Source organism: Patagioenas fasciata, chromosome 5 (assembly GCF_037038585.1).
Source record: "Patagioenas fasciata isolate bPatFas1 chromosome 5, bPatFas1.hap1, whole genome shotgun sequence".
Taxonomy (NCBI): Eukaryota; Metazoa; Chordata; class Aves; order Columbiformes; family Columbidae; genus Patagioenas; species Patagioenas fasciata.
In genome coordinates, this window is record NC_092524.1 from 32081179 (window position 1) to 32109123 (window position 27945).

At 38.9% G+C, this 27945-nt stretch overlaps 1 protein-coding gene across 11 annotated transcripts in view; it reads left to right on the forward strand.

Moving 5' to 3' along the window:
- The window catches only part of NUMB (NUMB endocytic adaptor protein), a 95169-nt gene that overhangs the window by 47124 nt on the left and 20100 nt on the right, over positions 1–27945 (forward strand). For all 11 annotated transcript variants that reach the window (XM_071809245.1, XM_071809247.1, XM_071809246.1 and 8 more), the window contains exons 2-3: positions 11295–11438; positions 24472–24546. In XM_071809245.1, the coding sequence (XP_071665346.1) occupies positions 11313–11438; positions 24472–24546 (201 nt within the window). In that variant the 5' untranslated portion in view covers positions 11295–11312. The remainder of the gene's footprint in view (positions 1–11294; positions 11439–24471; positions 24547–27945) is intronic.

Here is a 27945-nt window from a genome sequence, read left to right on the forward strand (position 1 = left end):
CCAGAAAGCTGGAATTGTTTAGACACCTCTACAGGGAATATGGTGACAGATTCCTTAAACATCTTGTGGGTTCTTCTGTGGGCGATGAAACATGTGGCTTGTATTAGACTCTAGAGAGGATGCAGAATGTTTTTAAAGGTATTTAGCTGGTGGGGGAATTCAGAAAATATTGTATCCTGTGTGCCTAAAAGAATCTGTAGCTTGTTTCTGACTTTGTTAAGCTAGCTTCTGATTTGATTACATTTGTGTAAAGCAATCAGATTTGGGAAATAAACCTGTTAGTTCCCGGTAATGTTCTGCAAAGAGCTATTATGAGAGATGAGTTATGGAACAACTCGAAACTTGCACTAGACAGATGTACAAATGTTAACATTAATTCCTAATACAATAAATAAGAATATTTATGTGGAGAAAAACTTGCATTCTTACAAGTCAGCCACATTTGCTATGCTGGACACCAGAGCAAGTTCTCTAAGAAGATTCTGCCCTTCTTTTATGTGAAAGTGAAGTTGTTTGTGTTGCTAGGCTTATTGAGGGATGATCAAATGATTTTCTGGTGTTCTGACAGCCATAAAAAGTTACTGTATCTTTTCTCTAGGCTCATTATTTTTATCAAAACCTGCCATTTTAACAAAAGCTTGACACAGAACCTTCAGAGTTTCACTTTGAGTTATAAATTAATATTAAAAATGCCTTTTGTGGCACTCATCCTCCTCCTCTGCATTGACTGCAGTCAGAAGTGTGGCTGATTTAGCATGAACAAGCTGAAGAAAACGCACAGATAAAAGGACCTCAATTATATTTATCTAACCATTGGAGGATGGGAGTGAGTAAAGTGTCTTGACCTGCCACATAGAAGCTGTCAGGCAGTGATTGACTGAAGCGCTTGGGCCCACTGCAGGGATGGTGTAACAAGGAGTCTGTCATCCTGTGAATGGATGAGCTAATTTTTCCTCACACGTAGTTCATGGCAGTTTAAGATAACTTTCATTTTCTAATTCAGATTGACTAGTGTGCACATGGCTGGTTGTCACAGTAATTCAGATTTTCTGAGCTATATGGAATATACAACTTCATATGCTGGTTTTCCTTTAAATGTCTTGAGCTATAGAAACTTCTGCATCTGTGGGTTTGGGAAGGGAGACCCTTCCCGTATGGTGGGGCAGCTCTTGCTGTCCTGGTGTCACCGGGGACTGACAGCTCTGCTGTTACAACTGGGATGTGGGGACTTGGCCAGTCGAGTTGGTGGTGAAGGGAGACCAGCTTGTGGGTGCTGCTGGTTCCCAACAAGGGCTCCGTAGCACAGTGGTTCTCTGTGATACAGTCCATGTTGGATCCCCAGGGAAAACAGAAGGTTAAGGCAGACATGAAATAATCCCAGGTCAGATTGGACTGAAAGGGAGGCTACACCTACACTGTAGTTTCTAATAGCCTTTGGAAGTTTTGGTCACGTAATTAAACTTTTTAAAAAATCCTTTTCTATTTTTAGTTTGTTTAACATTCCAAGGCAAGGGATTGTGCAAGTTAATTCTGTATCATGAGACAAATACTCATTTTGAAACCTGGGCTTCTAGATAATTCCGTTGTTTCTCTGCAATTTCTACAACATAAGACTGGAAAATCATAATTCCCTGTTCATTTTCTAACACTTGTGGTACTATAATTTTTGTGGGTCTCCCTACCAGCAGATTGCTTTTCTGAGGTGAGGACCTTGGATGTATCTAATTTGTCCTTGAACAGAAGCTGTTGATGTGGTCCTAATTATCCTTGTTACCTTCCTGCACCTTTTAGTTTCATTTCAGAAAGGGTAGATTAACTACAAGAACTATGTGGTATTGAAGCTGAGCACAGTCTGATCTCATGCTGCAGTATTTTACTGGTTTTGTTCTGCTCCTTTCATAATCATTCTTACTACTGTTTGCTTATTCGACAGTTACATGATTAGAGGACTAAACATATGATATATGATCTTTTCCTACGCAATGGTAATAGCTTCAGTAGGAACATCTTATTTTAGCCTTACTAAAATGGATCCCCCAAGTAATCCAGTTTAGAGTGCATGTTGATTCCTGAAATGCGTGCTCTGGATCCATAGCTTGTTTGTCTGCTGTTTCTGCGCTCATGATCTAGAAACAAAAATACGGTGTGTGTTCGTATGTTTCTGAACTCACAGTAAATGGGTAATGATCAGGTCAATAGCACAAGGCTATGATGGATTTATTTATATTTGACCGCTTCTAAGCAGGAGATTTTTGCTGTACTAAATACAATTCCTTATCTATTCAAACACTGATTATTTACTTATAAAATACTCACAGGTCCTGCTGAAATTTTTACATTCCAGTGTAAAAACCATAGATTTGTGACTGACTTACCAATAAAATCTGTTGATTTTACTTGTAGAAGTTATTTTCATGTAATTTTGAAAAGCATTTATTTTTGTGAGATTTGACATATTGAAGTTCAAGCTTGGGTTCTTGGATTTCGATGATTAAAGGAAATATTTTCCCACTGTTTCAGCTCTTTCTGTGCTTACTTTAATATCTAATTTATTTTCTAAACCCAGCATGTATTTGTAAAGATACCTTTTAAACCTGAGATGTTCGTGTTTTAAAACTGTTTAGTCATCTGAGATTTTGTTGCCCTAAATGTAAATGATTCACTTGGAAATGGAATGACTTGGTTAGTTAAAAATCTTCACATGAGTGCGAATGAGCTGAAAAGCAGAATTGCTTGAACTGCTTTCCACCAGGCACAGCCAGTGTTTCTTTAGAAAATTTTTGCTTAATTTTGGTTATTAGAGGTAGTATAATTGAGCTTGCTTTGTATTACATAGTGTGTTTAGGAGACCTGCTTTTCACTAGTGACCGACAGTCATTTTAGGGTAATTTTAGGGCGATTATGGGGGATTACTGCTTTATAGCTCTGCACTTAAAGACTTTAGCATATCGTATAGGACTAGTCAGAAATTCCAATGACTGTGGAATAGAGTGAATTGGGACCTTTGCTTTAGAATAGTTATTGATGGAGAAAATGAAGTTTTCTTTCTTTTTTTTTTTTCTGAACTTCGTAGGTTCGGGAGATGCAAGTGACTTATGAGTGCTAGAAAGAGCATTGCGTATCTTTAGGAATAACTTCTGCCTTGTGTTTTTCTGAGATTTGCTGTGCTGGTACATCTTTTACATTCTGTTGTGTTATACTGAATACTCACTTAATTGCTGCAGTCAAGGGATATTTATGTTTGAAGAGTTTGGCATGTTTAACAAAATCCTAAGCTTTAGGACAGGGCTTCTGGTAGCTGAATGTTTTAGCCGCACAGTTGTTAATGGTGTATTGGATTACAGTTAATGATTTAATTTCCTGATATTTCATAAGCTATCTGCAATTTTTGTGTAACTCTGTTTTTTGACAGTAAGGTGTTGCTGTCAGAACTTTTTTTTTTTCCCTTCTTCACCGCTCATCTGTGATGCAAACAGAATTGTCAAGTGCTCTGGAGACAGCTGTGGAGTGCTTATATGATCAGCTACCTTAGCTCAGGTATGAGATGGCAAGAAATCTGATGGGTTTGAGAGGATGGCTGGTACCTCACGTCTTATGACAGGGCATCACAATGTCTAAAAATGCTGTCAGGGAAATTTATATTATCGTTACAGCTCTGACCTCCGGTCTTCTGTAAAGAGCATAAGGTTGCCGTTTTCTGCTGTATTTTCAAAATGTGATCTAAATATTACTTTCACTGTTGGAAGCCGAGTTTTCTACAGCTGATTACCTGTTTCAGTGCTCTTTTTATTCCGTATTGCAACACTTTGTTTTTCTGCAAAAAGGAAAATCCCCTTAATTTGAACTCTAAATAATAATAATAACTACAAAATGTATTTACTGGCTCAACAAATGAACTCATGCTTCACCTCGATGTGTATTTTGATGTCTTAGAATGCTTACTGTAGTATTGTGTTATTAGATCTTAATTGGGTAATGAAAGGGTAAATGAGTTGGAGAGCCGTGTGGTGAATAATGTGGTTAGTCATACCGTATTGCGCAAGCAGGGCTGTTAACGTTTTAGTGAGAATGCTCATATGGTTACATGGCTTCATTTGCTTCAGTGTGACAGGGCTGGATTTAATTAGATTTTATGGGATCTAGACTTACAAAAAGGCTCAAAGTTCTGTGCTCAAAATCTGACACATGGCGTGACCTTTTCTTCCTTAGAAGATAAGTGTACTCTGTGTTCCTGGGCTGGTGAATAACTGCAGAGAAGCTGTTGCAGGGCAATTGCAGCAAGTTTTGGCTAACCTTCCCAGGAGGCTTGGAGAGACAGAGCATTGCATGTTTTTGTACTGTGTAGTGGGAGAGGAGGGGAGACCTTTTGTTTAGCAGTGATGATTAATAAGGATTTTTCAGAGAAGTAAAACTCCAGTTTGGCAGCTTCATCAGAGACAGAGACAGACTATTTAACTTGGCAGCAATCAACTTGCTTTCCTAGCTTGTCTCTTTCTTATAAAGGAAAGGTTCTTACCTTGTCATCTTAAATTTAGAGATTCAGACTGTGCATTAGAAAGCAAAATTAGATGTAAATGTTTTGAACTGCTTCTTTATATTTGTGCTCATGCTGCAGGTAAGCCTGCCAAAACCAAATCTTATCCCAAGAAAATGGCTTGAAACAAGCACATTTCCTTGCTGACGTCCTAGTTGTCTCAATTATAGCCAGGACTTACAATAACATTGAAGTGTCAGCAGTGAACTGAGTTTTATAGGAAAAAGTGATGTGGAATACTCTCCTGAAATATGGAAGTGTGGGATGTTGGTGTTCTCTGGTGCGGATCCTTGCGGATTTCACAATAAAATTCAAGTTTTGATAATGCTAAAAAGATAACTGTTAGACATGAGTCTTGGACAGGTGTGACCAGGTTGTACTTGCACAAGAACTCAAAGCCATGGGGTTTTCTGAGGATATACAGCTTCACAGGGGTGCCAAGGAATTTTCTGAGGGCAAACACTTTACTCCCCGTGGGCCCCCCCCCCCCCGTGAGATTAAGGTAATTTACATGTCCTCTTAGGTCTGAGGTATCAGATAACTTTGGCAGGAAAAACACATCCTTATTCAGAAAGCTTTGATGTGAAGAAATGCCTGGCATTTCTTAAGCAAAAAACATATTTGAGATGGATGAACCTGTTGCTCTGGGTTTGGGGTTCTGTTTGGCTTGGTCCTATTTTTTATTAGTAATATTAGGTGTATTTCACTGGGAAAGAGCATGTAGGAGCTTATAGTTGTGCAGCTGCTCCTACCTCACCTGTGTGTGCAGCCAGCAGGCAATAGAAGTACGAATTATACTTTTTTTTAGATTAGTTAGTCTGATTGTAACATTGTAATGCAACTAGTTTTGTGTGGAGTCTTGTAAATTTTAGAATGATCCCCATAACACATTGTTCTGAAACCCAGATTGCCCTGCTGCTCGGAATGAATAGTTCTAGAAATTTTCTTGGTGTGTCAATTTGGTCTGCTCCTCATGGCTCAGGCTTGCAGGAGGACTTGTGCTGCAAAGCACAGGTAACCCCTGGGCGACTCTGTTTTGTTGTAGGCTGCAGAGAGTACTTTGCCCTTATTTGACCTCTGACTTGACTTTACCAATTAAAAAAAAAAAAAAAAAAAAATAGGAAACACTATTCAATTCTGAGAGAAAACAGGAAGTGATCCCAAACCGTCTGAATGGTTTTAAAAAACTGGCTGAACTGGAGACTCTAAATCAGTTTTTATCCTTTTCCATTGCAAACAAAAAAAGATACTGCATAATCAAACACAGATTAAATAACCTTTATGAAGGCTAGAGTTTAGAAGAAAGATAAAAATGGTTTTGTGCTGCTTTTTTTGTCCTCAGTGTTGAAATTATATGTGATTGCTTAGGAGTGTGGAACTTGTAGTACCCCTAACCTGAAATCTAACTGCTTAAATTTGTGGATTCGATTCAGGTACCAATACTGTCCTCCTGCCCTGCAGATTCTGTAGTTTGGATCACCTTGTAGCAGCAACTGCTATGCAAGAAACATTTATGCAAAATGTAAATGAACTGCGTATCTGAAGATACGAGTCCATGGGTAAACTCCTGCCATGCAAGCTGAGCTCCAGATTTGCATCATCATCAGCTCCCGCCTGATCTCACTTCAGTTAATGTGAAAGCTTACCCGTCTCTCACAGAGAATAAATTGCTGGCTTGTGCTCACTGAAGGGTAAAAGTGAGCACATTTGTACAGCAAAGCAGCTAACAAGACATGAATTAACATGCTAGTTTATCTTGCAGTAATTTGTTCTGCAGCTATAACCCGATGATGCACAAGGCAATGAAGCCGAGAGTGCTTCAACATGCACTTTTCTCTGTGACAACGTATCTGTCACTGTGCTGGCCCAGAGTTGTCAGTGAACTGAGATGGGTTAAAATAATACCTTTTCAGTTGGTCAGAAAAATGACAGTGCCAAAGCTCTCCTTAAACTGGCTTTAGGGCTGTGTTCTCAGAATATTAAAAATACGTCAGTTTGCATAAAAATAAATGGCAACTTAAATTTATAAACTCACTATGTAAATAACTTGTTTTTTCCATGCCTTTTGTAGGTGCTTGTAGGGTGATTTGGGAACTGGTCTAATGTTTAGCCTGATGTTGTAATCTCTTGGATTGCAAAAATGGTTGGTGGTTTTCCTGGTGTGTGTGTGTTTTTTTGTTTGTTTGTTTTGCTTCACTTTTTAAATTATTTTTTGTGTGTAAGTGTTTTTTTTATTTTTTTTTTCCCCACAATGGGCATGACCCTTCAGATGTGGAGCTGTCTGCAGCTGGCCTTCTGGTACAGATACCCTTGAAATGTAGCAGAACCCAAAGTGGCTGTGTCCTTTCCCCAGAAGATCTCGGAGCTTTCAGCCTTCATTACTGATTTGTGTTTGATATAATGCTACATTTTGTGATTTAATTAGGTTTTGATTTTTCCCATATTGGCTTTTTACCAGGTTTGTCATCAAATGCTTTTCTTCTGTTGTCCTCTCTCCGGGCCCAAGCTGAGTTTGGGGTTGTAAAAGTGAAAAGGAAAGTCTGTCTTTGGTGGTTTGGTTTGTTTCTTCTTGGGGGGTTTTAAAACACTTTTAATCATACGACAAAAATCTGGGACGGATAACTTTCAGCCTACATAATCCCAAGACAGAGTATGAAACAGCGATGCTGTAAGTTTAGTAGAAAATACCCTGTGAGCTTGCTGGAGTCCCTTGTTGTGTCAGCAGGCGTGTGTGATGCTTATGTGGAAATGGGAAGTGCACTGCAAAGAATTCAAGTAGAAAATGCTCACTTGTTTTTTGTCTAGAGCTCCTGTGCAGGGATTTTGATCTCTAGACAAAATTAGCAGAAATTTCAGCACTTAATTGCAGGAATTCATGTGCTTCTCTCCTGAATCCTCAAATATGCAGCCTGTGTGAATTGTTTTACTTAGTGATTTCCTATCAGATAGCAAGTCTAGTTATGTTGGGCTGACATGCATGTTACCAGCAAATTAGGTGTTTACAGGGCAAACTATTTTGCAACCTACTCAAAACAGTCTGACATTTTAGAAAATCCAAGTATGGCAGTTGGAGAAAGCTCTCTGGTTGCCTGACCAGAAATTAATCTTGCTATTTGTCAGCATTTCTATGAAATAGAATAAGCTATTTTTAAAACAGCCTGTTGCCAACATGACCTCAAAATCAGAACATGTAGGAAAATGGGTTTGGTTTTCAGTGAAAAGGAAATGCTTTTGGGCAAAATGCCACTTCAACTTCTCATAGGAAGTGTAGTTGAGGAACTCTTATTCTTATCCCACCCCTATGGATTGAGATTCCTGATCAGAATAAATCTCTGATAAGGAGCCAGTTTCATGGGCAAAAGCTGTGCTTCCTGGGAGAGGTCCAAGGAAATGCTCACGTAAGCAAATGTTATGACAGGGCAACAAGGCTGTGATTTCACAAGTGGCACAGCAGCTGTATGCTGTGCTCAGCCCTTGTTTTGTTAGTCGCTGAAGCTTTTGAGATTCCGAGTTACCTGGAAAACTGCCAGAGGTTGTCTTTACATGTTTGTAGGTCTAAAATTTTTACAAAGCATTTTTAAATCAGTCATACTCTCAGTGCTGGCAGATGAGCCTTGCTGCATCTATTTGTATCGGTTTAGGAGCCTGTTGCCCTTTTTGGCAGGAGGTACCTACAGCCATTTCTCAGTCACCCGAGTGTGCGGTTGGGCAGCTGGGCTTTAAGCTTCATGCTGAGCGGCCTCCTGAGCTTTGCACTGGAGCAGCTGGAGCAGAGGTTTTGCTCATCGTGCTGCGGCACCACCGGCCTTCGGCAGGGAAAAGAGCCCGTGTCTGTCCTCGTGAGCTGAGCTGCTGTGTGTCAATTTGCTGCAGTACGTGTCACCTGCCTGAGGTGACTGAACACCCCCTGCCTTGAAATTCTGGTTTCTTTACACTGAGGGATGCACAGACTCCTGTGTCTGCTGTTTGTAAAGCAAAATACATAACAATACTGCTCAAATGGCTCTCTAAGCCATCATGGAGAATAGAAAGCTTCCACCTCCTCTTAAAACTTTCAGGATTGCCTTTGCACATTCAAAGATCTTCAAATGGCTTTTCGCTTGTGAAATAAAGAAACTGCATTTGTAGAGGAGCTGTTTCGGCTTGTTTAGTTTTAAGAAATGTCCATGTTTTTATTTTGCACAGCTGTTCTAATCTCTAAATCCTACCAAATTGTCCTAGTTTTGGCTGGGATAGAGTTAATTTTCTTCCTAGTAGCTGGTATAGTGCTGTGTTTTGGATTTAGTATGAGAATAATGTTGATAACGCAGGGATGTTTTAGTTGTGGCTAAGTAGTGCTTATAGGAAGTCAAGGACTTCCCAGCTTCCCATGCTCTGCCAGTGGGGAGATGCACAAGGAGCTGGGAGGGGGCACAGCCAGGACAGCTGGCACAAACCAGCCAAAGAAATATTCCATACCATATGACATCATACTCAATATATATATTGGGCCGAGTTGGCTGGGGGAGCTGGGTCACTGCTTGGGAATGGCCTGGGCATCAGTCAGCAGCTGGAGAGCAATTGCATTGCACATTACTCATTTTGTATATTATTTTTCCTTCCTTAGCTGTCCTCTTAAGCTGTCTTTATCTCAACCCATGAGTTTTACTTTTTTCCGATTCTCCTCCCCATCCCACCGGGGTGGAGAGGGAGGAGTGAGTGGGTGGCTGCATGGTGCTTAGTTGCCAGCTGGCATTAAACCGTGACACAAGTAAATTCAAGACAATATTTTATGTTACTCGTTATGTCAGGCGTTTTGCAGCTGTGAAGGAGTGAAGCTAACACTGCTTTATAACTAGGTAATTGTGACTGGGCGTCCCTGAGTAACTTCCTCTTACACTGTTTGTTGGATCTCGTCGCTGTTGTAGGTACTTGCTGCCTTCCAGGGGCAGTCGTCCTGCGTCTGCCATACATCCAAACCCTTCACTTAATTTGCAAGAGAGATTTTGAATTGCTTGGAGTGCCACACCTGATTGCTTTGAGCACAGGTGTTTGCTGCAAAAGTAGAGTTTGGTCTCATTGTAGAAAAAACTTGTGGACTTATCCCTCATGCTGAGAGAACGCCCTGCGACACTGCATTCACTTGTCACTGAGCCGTGCACCTGAGTAGCATGCTTCTTTGCACTGTGACGAGTATTAACATCACCACGCTTAAATTTCTCAGTTCTGCTGATAAAGTGGTCTTTTCTTTATCCATGGGTATATCTTTATTAATCATTTTACAATATTGCTTTTAGTAGATTATGGAAAGATGGAAGTCTCTAGAGAACTGAACCTGGGCCAGCACAACTTGCCTGATGACTTAGAGCTTGAGGAAGAAAGTGCCAATAGCTAAAGGAAAGTTTGGGGAAATCAGTGACAAAACTCACACCGCTTTGTTATTTGGAATGGCTAGACTGTGTCATGAGATATAAAACAGTTCAATATTTTTAATTTAGCTGATCAGAAGTAGGTAGTGGACAGTGATTTTCTGTAATGCTTTTAATTTCTGACTTTTCTTCAGCTTTGAAATGGTTGCATTTGGCATTTGAGCTTCTTAAATGCCAGATACTGCAAACATGAATGTGTTGTTTTTTTCTCACCTATATCAAATAGTTTTAACTGGAAAACACTAGATCTTTTCAGGCTTGAAAATAGTGTTCAAACTGCTTTTAAGGTTACTTTCACTCAAAGGCTGCCTATTGACACGCAGAAACATCTGTATTCTGCACCTTAGTTAATCTAATGGGACATAAGCATATATAAGCAGTTCAATTTTGCTGTGTTGCATTCTGTGATGTCTTTTTTTTCCTATCAAAATGAGATGTCATGTTTGTAAGTGGGTTTCTTTTTTCAAGAAAGAACAACAATATCTCAAGAAATTTCAGAATGTTTTCTGTATTCCCCACATTGTATTCCATATGATTTTTCTTCTGTAGCTGAATATTGAGTCTTTTTATTAGAAGCAATTTATTTGATTGGCTTCTCAGCTAATTGTACTTTGAATCTAATAAAAGCAAGCACGTCTAAAGGGTAGTTTAGGTAGTATATAGAAACCAATACGTAAGATAATAGTGTGTAAAAAACATCTAATTCTGAGTTTGGGAAGTGTAATTGCAGAACTGTTGTCTTCTTCTGAAGAGGTAGGAGTGTGTAATTTTTTAGAATTTACCCAGGACATGGAAGTCAATTCAGTGCATTTCTCGTTGAAATGTATGAACTTCTACGACTAGACTGAACAAGGGCTGGACTGTGCCCCTCGGTAAAAGCATAAACCTGTCACATGTGCTTGAAGAACAGCACAGGCACCTAATTTCAGGAGCAATCTTTGAGCTATGAATGCTCGCCTTGCATGAGTGCCTTGTAAGCTTGTGCTACTGGTGTCCTGCTTGGTCGCTCTAGGTAGGAGTGTGGATTTGCAGAGGCAGGTTTTCATGTGCATCACTCTTCTGAGCTTTCCTGTCAGCTATTTTAGGTAACCTTATGCTCAGAGTAATAGTTATTCCTGGGTCTAATGCTTCAGTTGCTGTGGAAAGATATTAAACAAGTAATGTGGATTTGTGTTTTCCACATTGAAGTGAATATCTATCTTTCTCTGATTCTATGTCCAAAAATTTTCCTTTTGCAGGGACTTGAAGTCCAGATTTTTCACAGGGACATTTGTCATTATAGTGGTTGATCCAAAGTGGCTAAATACGTGTTTTGGTGCCTATTGGCAATACTCTTTTTTTTCTTCTTCTAGGACGTGAAAATCTGAGAAATGAACAAATTACGGCAAAGCTTTAGGAGAAAGAAAGATGTCTATGTCCCAGAGGCCAGCAGGCCTCATCAGTGGCAGACTGACGAAGAAGGTGTTCGTACTGGCAAGTGTAGCTTTCCTGTTAAGGTAAGAGCTTCTCCCTTTCTTTCAATATCCATGAGGTTCTCTTGCCATGAATTATTATTTGGGGTTTTTTTTGGCAAACATAAGCCAGGGGTATGCTTCATTACACACTGACCTATTTTACAGTCAGCTCTCATTGCAAAGGATGTGGCTTTTTTTTTTTTTTTTAAAGCCAGATGACTCATGTAACAAATCCCTCGGAAAATCGCTGTCTGAGATATCCTACATTATTATCTAGTTGAAATAAATCATGTAGCTAGGCAAAGGAGTAATATAAATTTGTCTTCATTTTTCTGGAAAAGCAGAAATGATAGATGTCTTGGATTGCATGGAAAGGTACTCGGTTCTTTCTGATAAAAGTGGAGTTACAGTTACGGTTTGACTTGTCAGGTAAGCAGTGAGTTGTGCTTGGAAAGGAATCCTTCCTCCCTTCTGATCATTGGAAACACTGCAAGTAACACCTGGGTTTCCTTCCAGTGCTTGAGGTTATAAGCACTTGCTAACCTCTGAGAGTGCCTTCTTGTGCTACGATTTTGTGTGTGTGTGTATATTACAGACTCTCAATGCATGTGAAATGGAAATTACCTTTTTGAATTCTGACAACTCTTTCCAAATTATTAGAGTATTATAAGTAGGTGTTTTCTTTTGTGTCACCATTTCTATTTCCCCTTTATTTAAGAAAATAATGTTGTGTTAATATTAATAACAATAACAATTAATAGTTAATAACAATTGCAAAAATAATAATAAAAATAATTATGAAATTTAAGGTGTCTTGTTGCATATGCCCATTTGTAATCAAAAGCTTTCTTCCTCAAAGCACACTAATGCTAACTCTACAACAGGTTGTAAGCAGATGACACTTACGGAAAGCTAACAAATTAAATATCTACACATAAGGAAAATAGTCTATGGTTCTGACACCTAGGGACCGTTTATTAGTTTTTCTGTATTATAATTAAAGTAATTCTCTCTGATAGTTACACAGTTGATGTTGCTAATTGGAGCTCTTGTAACTGTCTGTTACATATTTTTTCTAAAGCTATGGGTGTGTGCAGTTACATAATAAATTTGAGAACTTTTATTCTAAGTTCATGCCCTACTTTAACATACTGTAGTTGCATGTGTGTGCTTTTACATAGACTCAAACATATATAACGTTTCTAGTTTGTTATGGTTGCTTGCTTGCTTATTTGTCTTTGTCTTGTATTAGTTTTCTGCTAGAAGGAAGGAACTATCATCCAATACTAAACTGAGGTGGTGTTTTCCCACAGCTTTGAAAGCCAGTAACTGCTCTGTGGAAGCTCAAGCTTAGATTAAAGTCTGACACCATCTAGGAGAGAACAGAGCTGTTAGCTTAAGGATCGTTATTTTTTAACAATTTAGCCATTACACAGGTTGAAAAGCAAAATGCTTGATCGCTAGACGTTTACTTTTACTCCAACATTTTCAATTCTTTACTGAACGCAAAGGGTGTGAACCACTTCTTGCTGTTTAAAGACTGACTTTTTTTAAACTCTGTCAGGACTTGCACTTATAATGACAAATGCTTCCTGTATTTAAATTAAGCATTCATCTATTCTGAGCACATGTACCCAAAGTCAGAAAAAGTTTTAGGCTATTCTGTGCTGAAGAGCCATAGAAACGGATGAGTCTTTGCATCCTGTCATCATAATGGCACTTCTCTACCATTATTTGCCTGCTTTATATTGGAATTCACTGAATTAATTTAATCTGTTCATTGGAAAAATACTCTGAAGTAAACACATCTCTACATAAGTTTCTCTATTCGGTCAGAATGGTAGACTATTAATATTTTAAGACATTGCACTTAGATGAAAACTTGAAATCAGAACAATTTGACACTAAGAGGTGTTTTAGCTTATTTGATTAGAATTTATCTTCCAAAATACTGTGCCTTGAGATGGGCAGTAGTGGCAATTTTTATTAGGCTTGGGATGCAAAGTGGGTGTTAACTGGTGTTTAATAGATAGAGACAGGAAGTATGTTACTATTGTGAGCGAACAAGATAAACCAGATGTAGAGTCATCGGTTTAGTGGGTGGTACTATATTTTGCTCGCAAAAAGAATAGAACTTTGAGCTATTGAAGGAGAGTATCCTGTCACACCGTTCTTGGGTATTATTAGGAAATTCATGCATTCCAGGAAAAGTATTCTGCTGCCTATGTCCTTAAATAACTGGTGAGGTGATTTTTCTTCCTGATGCTCTTCAATGGAGCAGAATAACCTGAGATATTTGGGGGAAAATGGTTGATTCAAGTCTGAAACGTGGTGAAAATATCTTCATTTTCTTAAAATTCCTAAGTGGGAATTGCAGTGTCCCATTGCCGTAGCACATCTGCTCAACCACAGTTGAATCTGTTTCTATGGGGAATTAGTCTGTCCATATTCTTTATGGTCTGCCTCTAAAAATCATCGTCTGTAGTTCTTTGGAGCTGAAGGCATAGAATCACAGAATAGTTTGGGTTGGAAAGGACCTTCAAAGGTCCAACCCCCCTGCAATGAGCCAGGACATCTTCAACTAGATCAGGTTGCTCAGAGCCCCGTTCAGCCTGGCCTGGAATGTTTCCAGGGATGGGGCATCTACCACCTCTCTGGGCAGCCTGTTCCATAGCTGAGTGGAAAGACTGGTTTGGCTTTTGCAGGGAATTATGATAGTTTTACCTTTATAGCCTGCGAAGACCTCAGAACTATTAACAAGTATCTCTATGGCTGTCTTTAAGGTTTTCTGTATGAAAGTAAAACAAGTGAAACCAATGTAGTAGCAGCAGCGATGTTCAGGGCTTTTTTTCTTCTAATGCTTGCTATTTTATTCAGGTAAGACTGTTAACATTCCTTCTTTGGAGAGAGTAGACTCATGCAAATGCAGTTAGGTAAGATTTGCTCTCAGTTTCTCTTGTAAAAGAGAAAGATAAAAGCTTGGGTGAAAGATAAGTCACTCTCTTAAAGCAGTGTTAAGATAATGTGTGTTTTAACTTCTTGCCTTTAGGCATTTATATTTTGTTCAGAGTTGGGGTGTTTGTAGAGTGCTCACACAGATTTATCCTTTTTCAGATATTACAAGAACATGTGGCAGCGCTTTGAAAGCCATGTTGCAAACAGGATTTCGTCCTGCCTGCAGGCTTCGTTCTGTTAGCGCTGGGCAGGAACTCCAGTACCTGTTCACTCATTGTGCTTTGAGGATGTTGTACTGCACACAGATTTAATGTTATTGAAAGGTTTTCTGTGTTAGCAGTTCTTGAAGCTCTTTCTGTTCTACACAGCTGATCCTTATTGTTCATGGAAGTCTGTAAGTGTGCTGTTGGATTTTGAGCAAATCTGATGCATCTGTGGATTGTTTTCATTTTGATAGAGAAGAAGCTCTGTGAAAGCGTTCAAAAAATTCCTGTTACCTTGTTACTTTAAAATTCAGGGAAGTGGATTTGATGCACAGTTGGTTCTTTCCAGTGCTGTGCTTATAACTTCGGGGGCGGTGATAATCCTGGGCGCGTACTGTTACTTGTAGGCAATAGCACTTTTTTAAAAAAACAGTCTGTGTTTTTCCACTAGTTGGAGTGGCTGTGTTGTATGAAATGAGCTAATGATCGTATTTTCTCAGTCATCTAAGTATGCATAGGTTGTATTTACAGATAGCTCTTCACTGTGTTGGAAATCTAACCATGCTTGAGGTGCTAATCTGACACATTCAAAATAGGGCCTTGGGATGGCTACTGACTTTCCTACACTGCTTTGCTGTGCAAACTGTTTCGAATCTGCTAAAGTTGCATTGGAAGAAAAGCCAGATGCTGGAGCGTATGACCGAATGTGTATGACAGGTGCCTGGCTGTCAGCAAAGGATGAAAAGTATGTTAAACTTGTGTTTAGACAAGTGTGACTCGCAAACTTTTGCTGTTCTATTTGGATCATAAATGGTATTGCTCTCCTAACTTCTGTGGTGCGGAGACACGATACATTGTGGTTTTTATGGATGTACTCAGAGTTGCCTTGTCATTAAATGGGGTACTGTTATAGCTGCTGAAAAATCTGTGTAGAAGTATATTTTTGGGGTGAATTCTCTTCTACTGTCCTAACAAACTAAAAAGTAACTCCTGTGTTTCCTCTCTCCAAGGGAAAAACTCTGCCAGATACATGTAATATATAAGGGACTTAGGCTGAGACATTGTATTTAAAACTGTTCAAAAGTAGATGATTCTAACAGACATGACAGCCATGCTTATCAGTGCTGTGATGTATTTTTACATAATCTTTATACATCGTAATTGCAAAAAATGAAGTTCATTGACAAACACATTTTCAAACTTGCTTTCTTGGTCCAGACACTACCTCACTGAGAACATGCAGCAGTTCCATGTTTTAATGACTAAAATATTTGACACTAGGGCTTCCTTTGTCTGAAATGCCTTTTCGAATGTCCCTCTGGATAAGTAGTTTTTATTCATTCAAATGCACTTTAGTGTAACTGGCCTTGGAAATTTATATAAGAAAAATTAGGTCATTTCCCTCTGCTTAACAGAACCAAACAAATCAAACATTTGCAAGTTCTTTTCTTGGTGGTTCTAACCAACTGGACATGTTAAACAGAATATTAATAGTTGGTTCCCACCTGTGGTTCTAGAAGATGCAACAGTCACATATACCTTAGATTAATTTAGTTAGTCTTATTCTTTTATGTTTTTGGTGGTCAGCCTCTTTTGACCTTAATGTGTCTAAGGCTACTACTGCCTACAGCCTGCAAGTTTCCTTGCGTATTATACTGTGTTTATTCTGACTGGAAGGCTACAGATATCAGTGAAAAAAGTCCGTATGGAAGAGTAAGAAACCACATTTGTATTTTTGGAATTGGAGTCCAGGATTTGCTGTTAAGTGCCTGATATCATCTGAATTAGCCTTTCCACTGAACTTTGATTTCTGTATTCGTGTTGACAAATAAAAATTATATGCATACAGTTGTATATTCACACATAAAATAATTGGCTTTTCAGGGTAAATATCCTTCAACTTTTTCCTATCTAGCGCTTGCTTTGGTGGGAGGTGTTTGGAGGACACTATTGCTCTGCATTTGAGCAGAGGCAGAAGAAAAGGAAACAACTTGCCTTGAGTCCTGTAGAGTGTCCGCACTGGGACCTGTGAGTGTCAGTTCGCAGCCCTGGGGTCCCTATGACCTGGCGGTGTGTTGTGTTGTGTCACCAGGCCCCACATGTTGTGTCACCAGGCCCCACATGTTGTGTCACCAGGCCCCACATGTTGTGTCACCAGGCCCCACATGTTGTGTCACCAGGCCCCACATGTTGTGTCACCAGGCCCCACATGTTGTGTCACCAGGCCCCACATGTTGTGTCACCAGGCCACACGAGGCTCTGCTGAGTCCACCATCAGTGGGAAACAGGCCGTTTCTGTCACTTCGCTGTGTGCTCTCGTACACTCGTAGCTGCCCGGTGGTCCTCTTTGTTTTTGGAATTTATGTATTGAACTTTATTGCTTAGTGTCTGATTTATAAATCTCATATTAAAAATAACTTATTATTTTTAATCAGTTTGTAAAAACAGCTTGCATGCCATTTTGTTCTTCCAGATCAGAAAGTACTGGTACTCAGCACAGGTAACTGTGGCTTTTATTTTATGTCTTAAATGCACTTCTAATTTGAAGTAATAGTAACTGTGAAAGGGCTTACCAACACTTTGATGCTGAAGTGCCTTTAAATTAGGCATGTGATATTTTTGACAGTGAAAGCTTGATATGCTTGAATAGTCTTTGGAAACTATGTTAAGTATTTTTGAGAAGTTAATGTGACAAATCTGCTGATTTCTGAAATGTTGTACAGCCTTACACATGAAACACTGCAAATCCCTACCTCTTAAGGCATGAATTGATGTTAGCAATGAACAATAACCATTCCTATTGAATGCTAATGCAGCAGCAAGCAAAGGTACGTTTTTTGAATCTTGAAGTATTTGAAAACACAGGAAAAAAGCTGGAAGACAGCTAATTATAAAAGAATGGCAATTGTAACAGAAAGTGTGAGACTTGCCTCAAATAAATTCTTATGCATTTTTATCATGATTAAGAAGAATGTAATGCAATCTCTAATCTTTAAATTTTTCACACTTGTGTCCAACCCTTAGTTTTGTTTGAATAGCCTTGCAAACGAGAAATTTTAAATGAAGCTGCTTACTCAGTTTTACAACTCTTCTGTCTTTGGCCAAGGTCAAATTCTTAAATTGTTTAATAAACTTCAAATTGTTTTAAATATATGACTGTTAATGGTTAGAGACATAAAAATGGTTTGGATGTCCTCCCAGAAATATTTCTTTTAAATGTAATTTAGGTATTAGAAATAAAAAGCTTTCATTGGATTATACTTTTTAATTCTGGGTGTGCAGTTTGTTGGGTTTTTTTGTTTTGTTTGTTTTAAATTGAGATTTCCAGTGTCAAATGGAAACTGAATTTTTTGCAGGACATGAAGAAAAGATACAATGTGTACCTGTGCAGTGTGTTTATAAAACTTTGTGCTATCAACACTTGATTTTATTTTCTTTTTTTTTAGTGGAATTTTAAATTTATCTACTAATGCTGAATTCCTGGAAAAGTAGGAATTGCCCATCGGAATGAACAACTGAAAACCTAAATGTACCAGTACACACGAAGTTGTAAAGGAGCCAAGGGGAAATAGTGGGTTTAAACCTCATCAAGGGAAACTTAGGATAGACATGAGCAACAACTCTGCAAAACAATGTCCCTTTCTGACAGTGAGGCACATAAGCTACAGGGTGGAAGGTTGATCCCCTGTTGATCTCCACTTACAGAAATGTTATAATACTTCAAGGCTGACCTCTCTGGTGTAGCTGTGGAAGTGGATCCTGCCTTGAGGCAAATGCTGTCCTACGTAACCTCTTGTGTTCATTCTCTACTTCATTTTAGGGATTCATGAGAACACGAAGAATATAGCATTTATGTATCCTGTATTGAGCTTTGCTACTTTATCTTCACTAGTATAGACCCCTCATTATAAGAAGGACATTGAGGTGCTGGAGAGAGTGCAGAGGAGGGCGACGAAGCTGGTGACGGGCCTGGGGCACAAGTCTGATGAGGAGCGGCTGAGGGAACCGGGGCTGTTCAGCCTGGAGCAGAGGAGGCTGAGGGGAGACCTTATCGCTGTCTACAACTACCTAAAAGGAGGTTGTAGCATGGAGGGTGTTGGTCTCTTCTGCCAAATAGCAAGTGATAGGATGAGAGGAAATGTCTTCAAGTTGCACCAGGGGAGGTTTAGATTGGATATTAGGAAAAATTTCTTCACGGCAAGGGTTGTCAGGCACTGGAACAGGCTGCCCAGGGAAGTGGTAGAGTCACCATCCCTGGAGGTGTTTAAAAGGTGTCTAGGTGAGGTTCTTAGGGACATGGTTTAGTGCTGGAGTTAGGTTGTGGTTGGACTTGATGATCCTGAGGGTCTTCCCTAACAATGTTGTTTCTGTTCACACTGAGGGAACCAGTAAGTGAAATGCACAGTGTGGCTCTTAGGTGGATACGACGTGAAGAGATGCAGAGAACTACTGGTATAGATATTGCTTTGTTTTTAGACTTAGATTCTTTTCACCCAGGCTACTCGGAGACCTTTAGCAGTTTTAGGCTGTTAGAGCTCCTGTTTTGGGGGAGGGTTTAGCAGGTTGATGAGACATTTTTATTTCTGGTGACCTAGGGAAGTGGAAGAAATTGGACCCTAAGGACATGTGTAGTGTCATAACTAACCTGTAGCTTTGACTAAGCAGAATTGGGCTTTGTTTGCTTGTTGATACTTAATCATGGAGTTTCTGTTGCCTGTGCTTCTGCAGCTCTGTCTGAGCAAACATCTGTTTCAAGCCGATAAACTGAAAAAACAGGAGCATGAGTCTGAGAGAGGAAAGAAAAAATAAATTATTGAACATTGGAATGTAAATCTTGCAGAAGTCAGTGGAAAAGTAGCTCGTAGCTCAGCTTTAAGACGTATCCAGGCTTTCTGGATTTAAACTTATATCTAGTTGCCAGCAACATTTCACTATGAAGCTCAGGCTTTTTAATTCTTGAGCAATACCAGAAGTATATCTACACATGCAGATGCCCAGCACTCAGTCTTATAGTTACAAATAGTACTCCAGTTGTAGTGGGCATAGTACTTACACAGAGGAAGAAGGAAGAATGGCACTGCCTTTAGGAAAAACACCAAGAAAATGCTGGTGTGCTTCCCTCAGTGGCAGCTGGCTGCCTGGCACGGGACACCTTGGCTAAGACTTGCAGTAAGCTCATTTCCCATGTCCATCTCGTTTCGAATGTAATCTGAAGAACCTCATCTGTTATTGCAAATAAAACAGTGCATGTGAACATCTGCTGATACAGAGGGAGCTTCAGTGATCTGTGTAGCTGCGCCTGTTTGGAAGAGAGACCGTAGCAGCATGTTAGGAGGCTCGAACAAACAGAACTGGCTCGAGTGAGTTGTGCTGGTAGGAGTTCCGGTGAAGGATCTTTATTTTTGCCAGCTATTATTGTTGAACTTTGAAATTTTGAAAACTGAGTCAGCCTAGTATTTGCGAAATAAATGAAAACAAAGAAAGAAGATCAGGATAGTGTTTCTTGTACTAGGACACAGATGTTGGATTTGTTTTGTTTCTGACCTGATACATCAGCCCTTGATGCTTTCTTAGGAGCAATTTCAGTTGTGCGTGTTTGGGGGAAGGCAGTAGGACAGCTTCACCAAAACCACTTGATATAGTAACTTAAGTTGTTCCTTTTTGGATTAAGTTGGAAAAAGTTTAAAATTTAGAAAGAGAATAAAGTTTCTCAAGCACTTTTCATGTTCAAAGAGTGTTTTGCTATATGTCAGTTTAACTTGTTCCTGTGCCGATTGCTGTCTGTTTGACTCGTGATTGGTACCAAACATCACCATCTGTGAAAAGGAATATAAAGCCCAGAGTTGAAGAGGGCAGCTGTTTGGTGGGGGAAGGTTTATTACTTGCTGTGCTGTCTTCTTTTTTTTTTTTTTTCCTGAAAATGTTAATATAAGCAATACTTCTTTTTAAAAATGTTTGTGTCAAGGGTTCTCTGACAGCCCCTGGAAGTATTTTATTTAGAGCTTTTTTTTATGTTACTTTGTATGTGGACTCTGCCCACAAGGATTCTAGCTTTCTATAAAAGCATTGGTGGTTAATTTCTGATATAACAATTAAATCTGTTATAGAACATCCTATGGCTGAGAATTGCTGATGTCATGACTATCATGCATTGGTTGCTATGGAAATTAAGTAGGAATGCATTCAATATTAATGCTGCATTCCTACTATTTGCACTTTCATGATGGAAAAGTACTTGCTTTCTCCAGGAATGCCAGCGGCATTCCCTGTGACCAGGTGTGCTCTTTGCAAATATGTCCGGGGTACCCCTTTCCTTACTGTTCGGCGAAGTCATCGGCCACCATGGGAGGGCTTACACAGTTTACATTGACTCTGTGCACCTCATAATTATGTGTCCCAGTCCTCAAGTGTGTTTGTGGTAACGTGCCATGATGGACTTGTATTAGATTTTACTTACATTGGACAAGTTGCTGCCTGGGCACTTCACAGTTTGTTTCTTCTCCTTTAGTTTCCAAGGGAAGTTCCTCTCAGAGATCCTGAAAGGTTGTTTATAGAAGTGTGGGATTTGTGTGCCTGCTTTTTAAAGTGGTTTCCACACAATCTCTTTCCTATGGCAAGACAACAGAGTTTGGTGAAGGTTTATTTTTGTCACGTGTTTAACTTCCATTTCAGACTGGAAGGAACAGACCATGTCTTAATCTAACTAGCAGCTGTATTTGCTTTCTCTATCAAGTTTTGAAATGTCACTCGTAAAATGCTGTTGCACTAATAAGATGAACTAATATTTTAAATTTAAGATGATGTATTGATATAATTACAATTTAACAGTTAGGATTTAAATGTAAGGGTACTAGAAAAGGTCTGTAGTGAAGCTGTTTGCCAAGTTTCTTGAAGAAATATTTGTCTGATTACTACCCATTACAAGTTAGATAACTATTGCAGCATTGGTTAAATACAGGAGCCATGTATATCTACTCTCAGCCTGACAGAAAAAAGTATTTAGAAATAAGCCTAAAGACTTGGAAGGGGACCTGCTGCTTAAGGGAGACTTGGCTAATAAAAGAGGAGGACCACAGTGTTGTGAATATACAGTTGAAAATTATTTTTATAAGAAACAAATTTAAAAATATATCGGTATCTATAAGGAATTAACACACCACCACCACTCCCCAGGAAAAACCCAGGAAGGATTTTGAAACTGCTGGTAAAACATGCAAGGCCACCGATACCGATAGTGATGAGCTCCTGCAAAAACAGTGCAATGGGAAGAACAAGGGTTTTTTTGGTGAAGGGCTAAAAGCGTAAAGTGTAACTGCAAACAAAGCACCTTTTGTGCTCTATATCATAAAGAAGTATTGTGTGGCAGTGTAATTTCTTTTATAATTCAGAATTGATTGATGCTCAATGAGGTCTGTGGATTGTACCCTTTTGCTGTGGGTAGATGCACTTGATACGTGCAATAATGTCCCCATTCACTGGAGTGGAAGCAGCATTGAAAACTGCAGCTAAACTTGCTGTCTGTAGCCGCAGTGGCATGACTGATTGCTGGAAGTTGGAGCATGAGGCTTGAATAGCGGTTTGGCACCACCGGGGAAAACGGTTGTCTGTTTTGGAGTGTGACATGAGGCAATATTTACCCTGCTCTGTTTCTCCCTTTTCCAAGCAAAAGGCAGGTTGCCAAGTACAGGGACTGAATGGTTTGGATCTTCCGTTGGAAAAATTTTGCCCTCACTGGGGTAAATGAGATGTGCGCATAGCTCAGGAAATCCAAAAGTTGTCCTGTATTTGTATAATACTTTACGTAATCGACATGCAAACTAGATGGCTTGTTCCATGCATGTATCCTTTTCTCTGTCCTCTGAGAAGCTCAGCTTTGTTCCTGTCTATATCCTCCCTTTTTTAAAGAGAAATTGACAAACTGTCTTAAGTTACTAAACCCAAAACTTTCCTGTGACAAATATGGGCAGCATTTCTGTGCCTCTGGAACTTCCAGAGGAGTCATGGCAGAATGGAAGATATTAAAATTAGATAGCTGTTGGTATAAATATGGTCTTCCAGACACGTAGTAAATGCACCTTTAGTTGTTACTCTTTGTGTATTTTCAGGATTAAATTTTTCTAGTTTGTGTGTGTTCTGAAGAAATTAAGAACTTGCAAAAGTGTTGAGCAGGCTCAGCTAAGAGAGTCCAGTTGCTGTTTTGGCAGGTCCAGCATTGTTATAAGGCTTCAGCCTCACAGAGCTCATTTTTAAAAAGCTCTGAAGTGTCAGATCTTTTTAATTTATCTTGTAGTTTCTATGCAATTTATTTTTCAAACTGTTGTCCAGCTGTGAGGCTAGTTTAAATGAAATTCTTGCAGAATTGTTCTATCTAGATTACTCAGTTTTAAAAATGCCACATAGTGAGATTTAATGTTAAAGCCTCCTGTCCCTGAAGATCTTTTAAATCTTTCAGCAGTTTAATGGTATGTAGGGTGGTATGTAGAATCTTTTTTTGGAGCACATTGCGTTTTGTGAAAAACCCCTCAACCTTCAAATTTATATTAAATCCTTAGAACAGTTTGTCCATTCAGTTGAATCTATTATGATTTATCTGATACAGTACTTCAATGTGTTGCTAAGGGGGCAAATATTTTTATTGTCCATCTAGTTAAGTATGGTGCCTAATTAATGAAACAAAACCTGGGAATTGTCAAATAACTTATGACAGAATATTCTGTGATGGAGTGGGACTTCTCAATAGGTTATTAAACCTAGGTTTACCACTGCATTAAGTGATAAGTGTTGATCCTTGATTCTGATATTTTAAAAGAATTTCTTCGCTGTCTAGCTAGTCTAGAAAATAAATGCTGAATTGCATACAATTTTTACAGTCCTATGTAAATAGGGGTAAGATTCTTGGACCTATACTTCTTATTACAAAACTTCAGAAGGCTTTTCCTTAGTGGTTTCTATGGTTTTCTTCAAGAATTAAGTACTTTGAGTAAGGATATGAATGTTTCTTAAAGAACATTTCCTTCCCCTGTCAAAAAAGCCTGACTGGAAATGTAGGGAGAAATTGAGAAGCTTCGTACCTTTTTTTTTCTTTCCTCTTTCCCCCCCAATCTAAAATGAAACTATCTATAGTGCCCCAAGCACTACACTCTGTATTTCTTGAAATTGCTTTCTCTGTAGACTAATGTTATTCTAGGTTATTAATTTAAAAGCTTTGAGACTTGCGTTTTCTATTCACTGTTGTTTTGGTGTGGTTTGTTTTGTTTTTCTAAATAGTTCTTGATAAGATGAAAATACAGCAAACTGTTATATTTTAAAAATTTTTGTGAGGATGATGAATGTTTCAGCATCCACATAAAAGCCTGGTGTTGTAACAAAGATAACAGTTTTGGCCTATAATTTTAAAAAAGGGGAGGAGAAAAAAAGAAGGATGTTTTGTTTGCAACATTGAAATATCTTGTATTTGGACATGAACGTTTAAATGTATTTGGTTATTTTACTATGTAGGATAATTCAGTTTTCAATAATAAATGTATTTATCGTTATTTTAAAATAATTTATTCACAGTCATATCTTTATTGACTTGAGGTTTTCATGGTATGCTGGTGAAAAAAGTGACTAAAGCTCATGCTGAATAAGCAGGGAAGTACATTTCTACTTTTCAATTTCTTTTTTTCCCCCGAGTAAGGAAAGTCTGTCTTTCCCTCCAAATTTCTAGATGTATCACACTTTTCTACTGATGTTGGTGTCCTATATAAATACAAAGTCGAACCTCCAAATACAGGTCTCAAAAGAAGGCTAGGAAAATGGTGTTAATGTCCGTCATCCCAGCTGAACTGAGATGAATTCAGAGATTGCATTTTTAAACCCGGGGAGTTTAAGGAGCTGCTGTTAAGCTTTTCGCCCCCCCGCTCTCTTTCCTGCAGTACCTGGGACATGTCGAGGTGGACGAATCCAGAGGAATGCACATCTGTGAGGACGCTGTGAAGAGACTGAAATCTGTATGTATATTTGTTTCATGAAAAAGCTGGCTGTGGGGTTGTGAGTGTTGCGAGAGAAGGTGGGTCCCAGCTCCAGGCTGAGCTGGTGTCCCAGGGCAGGGGAGCAGCTGGCGGTGGGAGAGCGTGGCCGCGGTCAGGGGACGTGCACATCTGGCCATGGGAGCCAGAGAGCTGCAACTGCTCTTTCTGCTCCCAGAAACTATTTGCAAAACAAAAGTGTAAAAATCCTCTGTGACCTTTCAGAATAAGTTGGTACCCACATGGGACTTCAAGCATTGTTTTTTTAACAGTTCTTTCTCCCTTTCTCTCTCTTTTCCTCTCCCTCTCTCTCTCCCTCTGTTGCCTGCCACTTTAATAGTGACTTAATTCACCGTTATTATACAAAACATTACTTGATTAAGGCTGCTTTTTTCTAATGCACTGCAACGTTGTAGTCATGCATGAAATAATCTGGCTTGCATCTGCTCAGAGTGGCCTGAAGGCTGCCTAATTCTGATATGTCATGAAGTGGGCTGCTCTTAGTTTGGCTTTTGTGAACGTTTGCTCCTCTAAATGGCACTCGTTCAAAGCTCTTTGTATTTCTGTGGCTCATTTGAAGAGGTCTTGTCATCTCTTTCCTGCAGTAGTCGTATCACAAAATCCTGCGGAAATAGCGAACTCAAAAAAGTCAGTGATCAGTCTGTCGAGGAACTGAGGCTGCAACAGCGTTGAAGAGAACAGGAGGAGAAAGGACATTGAAAGTCTGAATGGAGATAGGGAACTGCAGTCCTTTTCATCACTTCTCTTATGTGTCTTAGCTATATGCATTCTACAGTGATGCCTTTAGTTGAAGAAACTCTTGTAGCTCCACAAAAAAAGTACACCAAATGCTTCTACTGCACCTTTGCTAGCTTAAGATATCTGCTACTGGACATTGCTTTTTTCCTCACCAAATGTGAGAGCTCAACTGGCTTCCAGCTAAACCTGTTCTTCCCTTCTTCCTAGCACACAACAGAGGATTATAGGTTATCTTTTCTTCCTTATGTTGTGCTGTAAAGTTTCTGAATTGGTTTAGTGCTTCGATTAAAAGTCTTTTCATTCTTTTCTGTCGCAGCTAATGTATAGCAACCTGTTAAAGCCGCATCCCATCTGTTCCCATTCAGTCCAGCAGTGATTGGTGATTGATTTTTATTAAAAAGGACCTCACAAAATATAAATGAGTTCCTTTGTTCTGTGGGTTAGTTGATGTAGCTGAAAGTGCAAGTACTGGCCACATAATGAATAGCATCCGTTTTTGTCTCATTCTGATTTTTGTTCTATCAGAATACTTTCTATTAGCACACCAAATAACCTTGCAGTATCTACTTCATGCAACTTCTCTCATTCTCTTCTCTGGGGATCTATGCTGTGAAGTATTTGTTTTCTAGTTTTCTTATAAACTTTAAGCCCACAAGCCAGCTAAGTGTAGCTAAGCTTATAGATAATGAGATGCAGTAAAAGCAGAGTGCCCAGTTTCTTCTGGCATCTGGATAATTCCAGGATTGTGATTCTTGATCACCTGAATTATTGATTCAAATGTCAGATTTGGATATCAAACTTTTACAGTGTGTTCTGTGGAAGTAAACAATTTCATTTCCCTATTCTGTGCTATGTCATTGTTCCAAATTCCGAATGGCACCAGCTTACCCTTTCTCATAAATTCAATGTTTTTCTTCAGATAATTTTGATCTCTTCTTCTGTTTGAAGTTCTTGATGTCTCGTTTACATAGAGGCACGTCTCTTAGGAACGCTGTTTCCATTGTCTCCTTTGTCAGTGTTGGAAGTTGAGAAGTAAAGGTGAAATTCTCCTTGGGCCCTGAAACTACTTTGTGCACATTAGTTGCCAGACTCCATCAGATCCAAGGTGCATTTGGGGCTGCTCACTGCAATTCAACCCCTGCCCCCCACCCCAAGCGTTTAGGTTTTAAACTCTGCCATTACTGAAAGCTCTTTTTCTGTACAATATGCTCTCTTAATTAGCAAAAACCAGACCACTGGATGATGTTTCAGCATGCAAGGAATGTGATAAGAAAACAGTTTGTTCTTGTGGTAGTCTCTTGCTTTCACAGTACATGGTTATTCTGATGGGCTTTCTCTTGGTCTTGAAAGAATTAGAATTTTTTAGCTGCAGTGTTCAAACGGAAAGACTATCTTAAGGGGAAAAGGACTTCACTTTTCCTATGGTTAAACTACACCAAAATGTATGTGGCCTATTTTAATCTTTACTGTTTTCTTTGCAGGTAATGTGTAGGTTTTACAAATCCAGTCAGTAATTAATAGTTCAGCTCTCTAAGACAGAATTGTTGAATATTTGTATCTTGTAGATTCTAAAAGTTAAATTCTGTCTACTTATTTTCATAGATTTTTTTTTTTCCTCTTGATTCCTGTTCTCCAGCGGTTGGCAATTCATTTGGGGAGCTGAAGTCTTGTTCTTCAGCGTTGACTAATGGATTTTAAAACATTTAATGGGATTTGTCGAGAAGAATATAAAACAATGTTAATCTTGGTTTTAGGAGTAGCTTAATTTCTGCTTTGCTTTTTGAAAGAAAAGATGCAAACAAATATTTCTGTCTCTTTATTGTGGGAAATAACCTTTCAGGGTTTTTTTTTTTTATTAGCTGCTTGTTTAATGTGTTGTAATTGTTTTTGAGCACTGCATCTTGCAGAACTTGAAACCAGGTGATGGTGAGCATTTTATTCAGGCATTGTTTAATTAACAACTGAATAAAAGAAGTCACTTTTAGATAGAGTCCATCATCCACAGTGTATTCTGTTGTTACAGTTTTATAGCTCTGAAATTGCACACCACCACTGCTATAATGTGCAGATTATAAGATTGTTTAGAATGAAGACAAACTGGAGTTATGTTCCTATTTTTTGTCTGATGAAATGATACCACAGTCTCATTAAACAGCTCAGAAACCCATGTATTCAGCTGTCAGTCTATTATTAACATGGGTTAATGGAGCCTGCCTTTTTTTCCTTAGCAGGAAATTTCCAGTGTAGCTTACATTTCTCCCTTAGTAGGGATATATTACTAACTGTGTATACATTTTGTATGTGGTAGGATCCTTGTATTTGGACTTGGTTCTTCAGAACCGTTTCACTGAATTAAAAATATTTAGCACAAACTGGAAAATAACTTTGTAAGTGCCCTGTAAGTGTATTTGACTCAGGTGTGGGAAAATCATATAAAGACAAAAGTTTGCTCTCTCATGTCGCATTTTAAGTCAGCTTTAGTGTGTAGTATTTGTTTCTAACTTGCCATTTTTTGTTTTAAATGATGCATTTGTTTTAATGTATGTTCTTGTTTTAGCAGGTAAAGAGACATAATTTAATATTTTAAAACATGCATTAGTTATCTCTAAACTACATTAACTT